Below are 12876 nucleotides of genomic sequence, written 5' to 3'. Positions count from 1 at the left end.
TTTAAATATCGTTTCCCGTTTGGAAAACGATTAGAAGTATTATTTCGAAAATAATGTATATGATAAAATATACTCTTGAATAATATTTGTCACAGATCAATTTAAAGTTTGAAGTAGAATGAATACAATTTAAACATTATTTTATCAATCTTATTACAAAGAAATAAATTATTTATCATAATGAACTATACTTCAAATTCGATGTTTGCATATACAAATTCAATGTAATGTAATAAAAAATTATGACGTTAACTTTCGAAAAAAGATTGTATAAAGAAGTAGAAAGAAATAAGAAAAATAATGAAAAATATATAGAAAATAAAATGAAATAGGAATTATTAAGTAGTAATTAATTATATTAATCGAATTAAGTAATTGTAATTATTTTAAATATTTTTATCTTACTTTTCAATCAATAAGATGATGCATTGATTTTGTTGAATCGATCAAACTTTGATCAATATTATTTTCAATTCAAGCAGCAAATATCAATTTGTAACAAGTTATATTATATAATTATAGACAACTCATATTTTTTGTACTTTTAAATATATTTTATTTAATTAATAAAAACGAAATGATTATTTTTCTGTTTTCTTCAATTTTGCGAACGCATGAGTTTTCATCACCTTTATAACGATTTTTTGTTCCTCGATAAGGAAAGCGCGAACGATCCTATAATAAAAAATTCGTAAAAATAAATTTGCACTGTTGCTATTGTTTTCTTAGAAAAGAAAGAAATAAAGATATACCTTTCTTTGACGCATTTGTGACAAAGAACACCGCCATATACTCGTTTCACAGTTTTTTTGCGTCTGCACATTCGTGACCTTTCCATAGGTCTAGCTGGTTGAATACCCCTCAATTTATCTTTGCACTGACCACATCTTGGAATTTTTTTCGGTTTTTTAAGATATTGATATACTAATTTTCCACCAGGAGTGCGAACGCTGCAAATATATAATATACGGTATATGTAAATTTTTTTTAGTTTCATGAAATTTTTAATTTCATGAAAAATAGATACGGTGTAAATAAATTTTTTATTTAATAAATAATTCAAACAAAATGTTATTTTATATTCAATTAACGTAAAATGATACGACTTTACATAGCAAATATGTAAATTTCATACACAAAAATAAATCAAAACATAACCTAAAATGATCAAATGATTCATTATATTTTTACTAAGTTTTCTATTAAATTTTTTGCAATTTTGTAATTTGTACAACAAGTGTATATTAAATACGCGAATTTTGTATTAATATTTCTATAAAAGTAGATACTTACACGCGTCTCCTGTTACTTTTTGTGTTATATGACAATCGACGTCGATAGGTTAAACGCTGTACCATTTTGGTTCTGAAATATAAATTTATTTCTTAGCAGAAAGGTTCGTTCATATTGTAATAAATTATATTGTCAAAAAATATAGATTTCGAAGCAATTATAAAAACATGTTCACCTTTAAAGATTAATTTAAATAATTTGGGTAATTAAACGTAATATAAAATTCAAACGAACCTTTCGTAGAGCCAAACGGAAAAGGAAACGACTACATTGGAAAAATTTTACTATACGCAAGCGCAATCTTGTGCCACAAAACAGCAATACTCCCTAGTGTAGTAAACAGTGTAGAATTATTTCCCCATAAACTAAATATGTATTAGAAGTTGTACGTTAAAGGAGAAATTTTTTTCTGTTTTTGAATTTGCTCAATAGAGGCACTATTCGTTATCATAAGAAAATTTCATACTGTTCGAAATTGTAATCTGATCTGAACAAAGAATAATAAAGGATTATATTAAGAAAAGAGTTTAAATAATAAAAAAAAGAAGCCAATTCTTACATCGTATAAGGTATATTATTTATTATATCTTATTTACATTCAACATCGTCTTGACAACACCATAGGAAAAATGTTTTTAGACACATTCCAAAATTTGTCGATATTAATTCTGTTATTGCATCTGTCGCGTTTTGTCGCTTTGTTTTATACAATGAATCGAGGACACACGATGGTGATTTGCTGGAACCAATAGTGTAAAAACTCAGTTCGATGAGTATACATAAATTATGATGCGTGTACGTGATAGTAGATGAGCTATTTATAATATATACGGGACGGTACCTGTGTGCTTTGTCTTTTCGCGAATTTAATATATGTTTTTGTTTCTTTTCTTTTTATTTTATTTTTTTTTTTTGTTTGCTTTTCGTTTCCGAAGCAGGTACTTTGACAAAGTTCGCTGTAAACAGACTGTTAGAAAAAAATAATAATGGAAAAAAAAAAGAACAATTGAAAGAGAGTTAAACAACGTGCACGTAATTCGCTTAAAAAAACGCTTAACTAATACATAACTGCTTAGAGACTCGACGATCGTATCTATGATGTTGTATTCCATTTTTTTTCTTTTATCCTGTCGTCTCCCTTTACTTTAATGGCATAGTTTTTCGAAAATTCTGAAGTAAGGAAATAATGTCTCTCTCTTTTTTTTTTCTTTTTTTTCTTTCGTCCCCTTTCGTACAATTCTAATAAGGTAAATAGATAACCTACCACAATTAGAAAATTCTTTTTTTTTTTTTTTTTTTAATTTAGTCAGATCTCTAAACAATAAATAAGGCTTTCTTTGCTTTTAATAAATAGTAGTACAGAAGTGTTAATCGAGTAAAAGTATTTAAGTAAAAGAGTGTCTGAGGAAGATGTCTTCAACGATTTTCCATTCGTTTACTCATCGCTACGTTTCCTCGATAGAAAGAGTAATGATTAATTACAAAAAAAAAAAAAAAAAAAAAAAAATATCGTAACTGGTAATAAAAAGAAGACGAATAAAAAGAAAAACGATAGGAGGAAAAGCAAAATTTATTCGCGTGAATCGAAGGGAATTTTTGATTCGGATTACGCGATCATTTTTTTTTTTTTTTATTGCTCTTCCTTCTTTCGGCATTTTTGCATTTTGAATTCTCGTCTCTTACATAACATAAAAAGCGTGTTGCGGTCAATTAAAACCGGGGAGGAAAAATAGAGAGATATAGAGGTAAAGACAGAGAGCGAGCAAACGAGCGAGCGGGAAAAGAGAGATAAAGAAACGAAGAGAGATGGAACGAAGAATAGACATGAAAGTGAATTAATAATTAAGTATGATCGAAAGCTTTGAAAATACAAGTGTTGAGACGAAAAAAGGGATAAGGAAGAAGAAGGAAAAAGAGGAAAAGAAGGAAGGCGGTTCGAACGCGAAAGACTCAAGTGAAATCGAAGAAGTCTCTAGTAAGATATCTTTTTACGCTCTAACTAATTATCATCTGCTCGTTTCGTGCCTACGATCGTTTAATATCGATAGAGATCTATGAAATCTAAATATTAATTCACTGAAACTATCGACATTCTCAAAACTTCAGGTCGCACTCGCAGGTTCGTCGCTAGACACAAATAGTTACGGCTGAAAGTTCTTAAAAATCTTTCTTTCATCTCTCTCTCTCTTTCTGAAGGAGTCCCGGCCGAATTTTCTTAATTCCCTCTTCTCAACGCTTTCGTCTACCCGGGTAAGATTCGATTTACACCGCGGTACAATATTTTCTCGTTATACCCGAATTTCGTTCGATCTCTCTCGATATTGTGCCGTTCGGTTGGGACTCCACCTGACTTCATCACTCTTATTCTTTACCTTACTTCTCGTTAACTTTTAATACGAACATTTAGGAAGATAGCGCTATCGATAATTAATATTTTCTGAAATTTGTTAACATTTTCTATATAAAAATCTGCATTTGCGTGTATTCACTTATTGCTTCTTAATCGTCGCCATTTTCAGTAGCTTTTCGTTCTCTTTCTCCCCCCTAATAGAGACCAAACGTCCACCAAACGCGACGTCGTCTCGCCGTCTCGTCGAGAAAACGAAACGCCGCTGGTCGAGTTACAAGTCTCCAGGACCTTCCTTCGCATTTTTTCGAATGCAAACGGAACGACCTGTTGTGTATAATGTCGAGAGGCCCGACGCGTCGATGGCTCGATTCGAAGAAAGAAATAAAGTTACTACTACTACTACTACTACTACTACTAGTACTAATAATAATAATAATAATAATAATAATAATAATAATAAAGTCCGTCCTTTACTACGTCGGATCGATCTATATACGCGAGAATAATTTCGACTATTAGGGCCATCTTTGTCCTCTCCCTACCCCCTCGTCGACCATCGTCACGCCGAGCCTTAATCAACTATATTTCTAATTCGTTAAATTAAAGAATAAAAAATTTCCCGTGGCTCGCCCGACTTTTGTTTGGAAGCGTTCGAGTCGCGCTCGTCTCGATCATCCATCCATTTTTTCTTTTTTTTTTCTTTTTTTTTTTTTTTTTTCGACGAACGTTCGCCGCCGATCTCACGCGGGGATTTCTCCCTCCCCTTCCCCGTGATCATGATGTGACACCAGTGGGAACCAGTCTTTACACGATTAGCGAACGTGGATGTAACAAGGATACAGACCATCCATCTCGACGAAACAAGCCTTTTCTCTTTTTTTTTTCTTTTTTTTCCCTTTTTTTTTTCCTTTTCCTTTTTCTCTTCCCCCTCTCTTTAACCAATGCTAATACCGTGATATCGTGATACGCGTGCACGCGTGCTGGGATGTGGACGTTGCGTTTGCGATGCGAAACAATTCGAATCGCTCACTTTTAAAAGTAAATACTCTACTATATGTATATTATAGAGACGATCGCTAAATCAATTCAGCTTTCGTTCCTTTCGCGAAAATCAATATCACGTCGAAGGTGTCGCCGCGAAAACTTTTCTAGATAATTATTTACCATTAACGCCAAATCTTTTACTCGTCGTTGCCTCGAAAAAGATTTTTACCCGGTAAACGCACCTTATATATTCACCTTTCATTATCATTCATCTCTCTCTCTCTCTCTCTCTCTCTCTCTCTCTCTCTCTCTCTCTCTCTCTCTCTCTCTCCAATACGCCTTGATATGTTCACGGTGCCGAGGGACACGTTTTATGATTTCTTCGGCATAATAACCTTCTTCCACTCTTGTTCGAACACGTTCTTCGTTCGTTGGCCTTCCAATCATCTCGAATAAATTTGTCTCGCGTTATAATATAATCTATTTCTTTTCTCTTTTTTTTTTTCAATACGTATATGTAAATAGGGATCCTCTCTTTCTCTTTGCAACTCAACGGCCGCGCGATAGCGAGCCCCCTTTCTCTCTTTCTTCTCTTCCTCTCTCACGCAAAACATTTTCCCTCGTTCACGCACGCTTTCTCTCCGTTTATTTTTATTTATTTTTTTTTTTTTTTGTTTTTCCTCTTTATTGGCACATGTTCCTCTTTTCTTCTCTCTAATCATCGGACAGGTACACCTGTACACATATCGCATATACTTTATATAGGTAACGCGAAGGCAAGAATCATATCTTTCTCTCCTTTCTTCAACCTCTGTCTCATCGTCTCGTTATATTAAACATATTCTAGAATTATTTCGAACGAATCTTGCTTTCAGTCTCACGTATTACCTGTCGTTCCTTCCATCGTTTCGCCTGAACGGAACGGGGTGGCTTTCGTATTCGTATAGATATATATATATATATCTACGTGTGTTGCAACGTCTGTGTAACGTATGTATGCGTGTGTAGTGTGTGTGTGTGTGTGTGTGTGTATACGTGTTATATGCGTGTATCGTGTCTTGTACATCGATTAAGCGATTATTAATAAGGGCTAGACGATATATAAATTCGCTGCACAGGACATAAAATTACGGCGAAAAACTACGCTCGCGTTAAAGGCGCACGCTTGCCCTTGATCATTCCCTCGATCTATGCTCGTCACCTTAAAGCGTACACTTACGTTTACATCTTAGACCTCTCTCTCTCTCGAATCTTCAGTTTCAGTTTGCCTAGAATCAATCGTTGTTCGAAAAACTTTCGTATATTCGCGGGGCAGAAACGAGGGTTATACAATTTATACGCGGGGTTGTTGATTTTTAGGCCGTTCTTTTTCCATTCGTTCGTGGTCTGTACCAAGTGGTGATGCGAGTTCGAATCTATTTTTCGATCGATCGTTCGAAGCACGATCGACGATCACCTGTTTTCAACGTTTAACGAGTGTGTGTGTTAAGTTAACCGCTGCGCAACACAAGTAAGGTAGGAGCACACTGTGAAACAAGGGAACCAGCGGCTTCGTCGAAGTGGCTGGAAAAAAAGAAAAAAAAAAAAAAGAAAAAAAAATCGTTTCGAGCGATAAAACGGAAAGTCGATTGGCAGGACTATTGCATTTTCTCTCTGCAACGAGCGCGTGTGAGCAACGATTCAGTGCGTTCAAATTCACGATTCCCGAAGCACGGTTCCGAAAAATTCCGAGTTTAAGATGTAAGAATTGCGTTTGTCGGCACGTGATTCTCCACGTGTGTGCAATCGATGCGGCAGTGATTTATAGTGGCAGTTAGACGATTCCTTTCATGCGGCGATGATTCCACGCGCGAGAAAGATATTGTATAGAAAGAGAAAGACAAAGTTAATGGCCGACTCGTTCACGGAGTCGTGCATATTTTCTTTTTCTCCTTTTTCTTTTCTCACTTATTGATCCCGTTACGAGTTTTCGTCGCGTGGCACGACACCGTGGCTTTCAACCTGATTGGGTCGATGAGCGGTCGCAGCCGCGAAATTCGTCGTCTTCCATTTCCGTCGAGAGAGACGGGAGCCCGACTGACAGATCGAATTCGAGCGAATTCGCGTTGGAATGTCAGCGAGTGTCAACGCTATGCCTCGAGATTGGCGGAGCCTCTTGTAGCGTAGCGTCTCGATCGCTGTTGGTCGTCTGCGAAGGAAGGGATGAATGTTTGTTCGAAGAAACAGGTCTATCGTCCTGACTAGGCGGGTGGATCGACCGGAGGAGGACGAAACCCTCTTCGAGTGAACGGATGCGTTTGGTCGATAGGATATCGAATCCTGCGTCAAATTGCGTGAAATTGCGTGTGGTGAGAAGCGCACCGACCGTGCGCCAAACGATTAAACGAGAAATCCTTGCGAGGTGGCGGACATTTGCGCTCTCAGCGCCGTCACGCTGTTCATGATCTTCTTCTGGTGGCCTACCAACGTCACCCCAAGCGCCGTCAACTCTTGAACGGTGACCCGAGCGGCCGCCTCCAACGTAGTCACTCCGGATCTCTCGAAACTCTCCGCGTACCGTGACATCTTGATGGAAGCCAGCCACTCGCTGACCGAGGTCAATTGCGTTAAATCCACCGCGTCCGGCGCTAGTGGATTGGTGCCCCTGTCGAAAATTCCAGTGTTAATATTAACTTTCCGTCCGATTTCTCTTTTCTTTCTTCTTTTTTTTTTTTTTTTTTTTTTTTAATATATATATATATTATCTTTGTCGAGGGATCGAGGAAGGCACACTATGCGAGATCAAAGACCTGGAATATCTTGGACTCGATCCTCTCAACAGGTCGTTGATCTAAGAATCTAAGAACAAGGGTGGAAAAATGAAAAGCGGCTCTTGAGGCTCGAGAAATTTACACAGCTCCGTGTAAAACGAACGTCGAAACTAGAGAGAAACAGAGACGCTTTCCTTTTTTCCTTTTTTCATTTCGGAGATTCTATCGATGAGATATTTTTTTTATTACAGGGGAAGATTAGCCGTTTCGCGTTCTTACTTTGATTATCGAAATGGCTACTCTTGTGATATACGTAATCCTAGATCATCCGTTGGGGTAAAGGGGATTAGTACAGAAATGTGGCCGAATGATGTTTTGAATGAAGCGATAATTCCTTGTAAAAAAAAAAAAAAGAAAAAAAAAAAGTAAAATGAATTTTTTTCACAAGGAATCACCATCTTGCGAATATCTTTCAACCTCATCCTGTATATCAAGTATATGTATATGTATATATATATATATACACTAATAATATCATTAGTTGGTAAGAACATTCATATAGATATAGTCGAGTATCTCTTGCTCGTAGAAAGTCATTTCTCTAAAATTGTATATTCCATCATGTTCAAAAATCTACGATTTCTCGTAAATGGACAACGTAGATTGTAAAAGACGTTCTGCGAGCGAAAGTAAAAAATTAGGGGATCGAAAATGGTAAAGAAAATGGCTGGTTAAAAGGGTAAAAGAGTGTGAGAGATTTAGAATCGAGTTTCGGTGGTTTACTACTCATTTCTAGGATTCAAGATTATTCCATTGGTGTCATTTACTTAATTTTACACTATTAAAGACGGGTTTACGGGTAGATATTACGATATGAAACGGGGGTTCGTAGAAGGGGGTCGGTAAAATATATCTTTATATACACTTTGACCGAGGCTCGATAAATTTTCACGACCGCGTCGTAATAAAAATTCTTCTACTTCGATTCGCGTATCGACCCGGTCGGTAACATCGACATACGAAGACAACGCGCGGTCACAGTGTGAAAAGCGAAATAAACTCGTCTGGAACGGAAAAATCGATCGAAAACGAACGAGGTAAGACCGAGGCGAGATCGTGAAAATTCGTGAGCCTTCGTGAGTGGATTCGTTGGTGATTAACGATGGTGATCGATGGTGATACGAGAGTGAGAGTTGCGAATGGCGGTAATGAGAGCACTATGACGGTGTGATTACGATTGATGATATACAAGTTGAAGAGATCAGACATATTACGTAGAATATGAATGGATAATGGTGCGTATGAAGCAAGCAGTGCGATACGAATAACTAATAGGAATACAAGCAGAGCAAATGCTGTCTACGTGGCAGCAATACTCATGATAATTCGAACGAAGCAAATGGAGAGGAGCAAGAAGGCAACAAGGCAATATCGATGGGTGGCAACGATGTGAAGCGCGACGCGTTTCACACTTGTAAACATTTCTGTCCGCCGATGATCGTAACATCTTTTTTCTCTCTCTGTCTCCTTCCTGCCTTATTTTGCTCCTCCCTCGTTCCGCTACGTTTCATTATTTTTGGTCGACTGAAAGCTGTTCTTGATTGTTTACCTTTTCCTCAAATGCACGTTGGAGGATGTCGACGAGGCGGGTGGGGGTGGGGGTGGAGCACCCCTTTCCCTGATTCTGACAATTGTTAGCATTTGTTAGTGCGATGGAGGTCACACACGTTTGGCGTGTGCTTGCGTGTATGTATGTGTGTATGTTGTGTGTGTGTATGCGTATGTGTGAATATGTTTGCGTACGTGTCGCATACGTTTTCTCAACCCATCTGGCCTAATTTCTCTCGAGTGTATACGGCAAATGTTTGTGCAAATGTGATCGTGTGCTTGTGCGAAGCTTGCGTTTATCGCGATTGTCGATGTAAGCTCTAAGATAAGTAGCGCATATCGATTCGATTTCCGCGGGCGTAACGCATCTAAGCTGATTGTCCGTTTTGATTTTCGCTTCTCTCTCTCTCTCTCTCTCTCTCTCTCTCTCCTCTGTTACACACACATGCACTCTCTCTCTCTCTCTCTCTCTTAGACAAACATGCCTCTCTCTCTCTCTCTCTCTTTCTCTTTCTCTCTCTCTTCTCTTCTCTCCTCTCTTTCTCCCGATGGATCGATCGAAAAAAGAAAATCGTTTAAGAATCCGACACTCGAAAGAAGCGCGGCAAATCTCTCTCGATTATTACATCTCGATCATTTTTCCTGCAATGGTGTGTCGTGACGCATTCGTTCTATGGATCGACTTTTTGGGAGATTTTTCGCTATAACGTAAAGAGGGTAGTTAGGTACGACGTGTGTGTGGTCACGAATCGAATGCCAGGCGTGAGAACAGCCTGGGATATCCGTGTATCCGGTTTCTATGTACGGTTTCCTGACTTTTCGTCCTCGTTTTCAAGTAGAAAAATACTATTCTAATCTGGTCGAATCGGTAGCTCGCGTGATTAAATGCTAATAAGTCTTTTGCAGTTTTTTTTTTTTGTTGCGGTAAAGTCGGTGACGTTATAATAAATATCATATCGATAAATATATATATGTATATATATATATATATATATATATATATACTATATATCCGCTTTTTATAATGTATAATATATAATGTTTACGTATACTCGTGTAAGTTATATACATATACATTACGTATATCGAGAATTAGAAAAACATCTGAAAGACTATGACAACACGGTTTCGCGGTTAAAATCCACCGTCACACGGATTAAGCTCCGTGTGAGCTTAAGTCCAATCTATCTATATATTGCTATTCGTTGGTTCGATTCGTCCCCTAATAAATTCTTATTATCTCTACGAAAAAACTGCAAAATACATATATGTATACATACATATATATATATATATTATATATATGTATATACTCTCTCATAAAATTTTTCCATTTAAATCCCTCTAACTAGAATCATAAATATTGCCTCTACGTGGCAGCTAAAATCGATAAAATTTATCGCGCCTGGCGCTTGCTTGAACATCACGATAAAAACATTTTCTTTTTCTCCCTCTTATAAATAAGTATAATATATATATATATATATATATATATATATATATATATATATATATATATATATATATATATATATATATATATATTATATGCTATGTATCTAATTAGAAACCGTGAAAATTCTTTTCCCTAATGAATATAATGATTAAATTCGCTACTCGTTTTATATCGTATGTAAATACGTTTTTTAACGGAATTAATTAATCGATTAAACCTAAGCATCGTTTAACGATTGCACGACTCTCTAGAGAGACGCGCGTAAAAATCATCTACCGCGATTATTCGACGGAGGAGGGAAGGGGGGAGAGGGTAGGGAAAAATGTTCCATCTAAAAATGATTCCGATCGTCAGAAGCCAGAATCGCGCGAGCGTCTTTCTTTGGCGAGCATCGACGAGCAAAGGAGAGAGGACTTCTTTGCTTTGCTTTGGACAGAAAAAAAAAAAAAAAAAAAAAAAAGAAAGAAAGAAAAAAACAACGATCGCGTAACTCTGACCTTGGACGAAAATACAACGACGAGGAAAAGATCGAACGTCGTAAAGGGGAGAAGGGGGGAGGGGTTTTTCAACGAGCTTTCGTCGAGATCCATCTATCGATATCGATGTACCGTTCACTAATATGACGAAAAGAAAGAAGTCTCGCGGAAGGAATCTCGCGAGTCTGATTGGTCGGTAATCTGGGAGGAATTCTCGCCTATTTTCACACATATTTTTGTTCTTAGCATTGTATTTTTTAACACATATATCTGATCCAAAACGACGATCTATTCAAATTTAAAAACCTCGATGCATTAACGATGTAGGCATAGAATTCGAAGTATTCGAATAACGTATATTCGATGCGATATAAAATTTTTTTTTTTTTATTTCTCATCAATATGCGTGGACTAATTATGATTCGTAACAATAGTTTAATTTAACACAAACGTCGAATTTCGTATTCGTCGAGCAATTATAAAAACGATAATTGTACATATTAATAATTACGTAATAAAATATAATCAATCAGTTTCGAATCAATATCTCAGTCTTGCATGATTGGAAATCCTTAACTTAACTCTCTAACTTTCTGAAAATATAATTTTTATTACGAATTGCCTACTGCTTGCGTAGCGTCCTCAAGATTGTCAACAAAGCGTTCGAAGCGGGGATAGGCGGTCCTAGCGAAGGATGTCCCTCTCGTCCCCGTGCCGTCCCCCGCGAGACTCGTTTCCAACGGCACGTCCAACAACGATTCGTGGAATTCGATTCGAAAAAATTGAAGGGAATAATTTTGCACGGATCGCACGCGTCGTTTCGACTCGCTAGGCATTTTCCTCCCGCGTTAAACTAAAGTTGAAGCAAACGAATTAGTGAAACACTATGTCTCGCCACGCAGAATAAACGATAAACGATGTAATATATATATATATATATATATATATATATATATATATATATTTAATCGCTCGATTATCAACCAAAGTGAGTGAACGGGACCCAATTGGGATAGGTAAGCGGTGGCTGTTGTGGCAATGCGTGTGTGGCTGCGTGTGTGTGATAGTGTAAGCTACGGCCGGCTCCTGGTGGCATTACTGGAACGGCAATCGTCGACTGGGCTTGATGGCCGACTACATCTACGAACGGACCCGTTGCCGCGGCAGTTGGAATCGCAGCGGCCGCTGCCGCGGCCTGTGCGGCAGCCGCGTGGCTTGTGACATAGTACGGATTGTGTGCAGGTGGCCTCACGCTGTTGAGTTGTAGTAGTTGTTGAGTTGTAGTTGGTGGTGGTAGATGGTAGTTGTCGCAGTTGCAGTTCGTAGTCGGGTACCAAAGACACCACAAAACCAAAACCACAAAGAATTAGCCCAGAAAAAAAGGGACGTCGTCGACGACAAGAGAAATTGAAATATATTCTTCTTGGGAGGGAGGGTGGGAGGGGCAGGGGTATAGATAGAGATCGTAGTTATATAGATCGGCCGATATCGATCCGGACCGATCGGCGGCAAGCGGAGATGGAATATAATCGGATCGATTTCCATTTCTCGCCGATCAAATCAACCGATAATCGATTCGTCTCGTACGTCTCGATGCGACGAATCGATAATTGGGACGAATCCTCGAAGGATATCCTCTTGTGATATCCTCCTTCGTAACGCCACGGCCACTTTTCTCGTATTGCTTCATCAACGATAAAGTCGGGACGATAAAGCGGAACGAGACGTTCGACTCTCGAGTATCGTTTGATCCCCCGCTTTTGTTCGCCTTCTTCTTTTTTTCCCCCTTTTTTTTTTTTTTTTTTTTTTTTTTTTTGCGTTTCGCGGTGGAAATAAGTGGTGGTAAGAGAAGGAGGAGAAGGAGAGTTTAAAGGATTCCAGGATCACAGAAACGATAAGCGCTAAAGCGATAAAAGCTCTCTGAAAGCCACCGCAGTACGATGCGCACTTTTCGCCGTT

At 37.8% G+C, this 12876-nt stretch overlaps 2 protein-coding genes across 14 annotated transcripts in view; both read right to left on the bottom strand.

The window, feature by feature from the left end:
- Positions 1 to 532: 532 nt before the first annotated feature.
- LOC100869152 (Ribosomal protein L34a) lies at positions 533 to 1661 on the bottom strand. Of its 2 annotated transcripts, none has more exons than XM_003694702.4 (4): positions 1528 to 1661; positions 1294 to 1365; positions 753 to 950; positions 533 to 675 (listed from the first exon to the last, which is right to left on the bottom strand). In XM_003694702.4, the coding sequence occupies exons 2-4, from the start codon at positions 1356 to 1358 to the stop codon at positions 582 to 584; spliced, it is 357 nt and encodes a 118-aa protein (XP_003694750.2). In that variant the 5' UTR covers positions 1359 to 1365; positions 1528 to 1661; the 3' UTR covers positions 533 to 581. The 2 variants fall into 2 exon arrangements, with proteins under 2 accessions (XP_003694750.2, XP_086765207.1); XM_086909081.1 differs by having other exon boundaries at positions 1469 to 1589.
- A 192-nt stretch (positions 1662 to 1853) lies between these two features.
- Eph (Eph receptor tyrosine kinase) overlaps positions 1854 to 12876 on the bottom strand; it is a 53549-nt gene continuing 42526 nt past the window's right edge. For 9 of the 12 annotated variants that reach the window (XM_086909066.1, XM_086909070.1, XM_086909067.1 and 6 more), the window contains 2 exons: positions 8987 to 9061; positions 1854 to 7271 (listed from right to left, as the gene is read on the bottom strand). In XM_086909066.1, the coding sequence (XP_086765192.1) occupies positions 7007 to 7271; positions 8987 to 9061 (340 nt within the window). In that variant the 3' untranslated portion in view covers positions 1854 to 7006. Of the gene's footprint in view, positions 7272 to 8986; positions 9062 to 10562; positions 12171 to 12876 lie in introns of those variants that run through there. The other 3 variants (XM_086909072.1, XM_086909077.1, XM_086909069.1) reach the window with 2 other exon arrangements.

Source organism: Apis florea, unplaced genomic scaffold (genome assembly GCF_048593485.1).
Source record: "Apis florea isolate Af1SG1 unplaced genomic scaffold, ASM4859348v1 contig_3081_pilon, whole genome shotgun sequence".
Taxonomy (NCBI): domain Eukaryota; kingdom Metazoa; phylum Arthropoda; class Insecta; order Hymenoptera; family Apidae; genus Apis; species Apis florea.
This window is presented reverse-complemented; position numbering and strand designations above follow the sequence as displayed.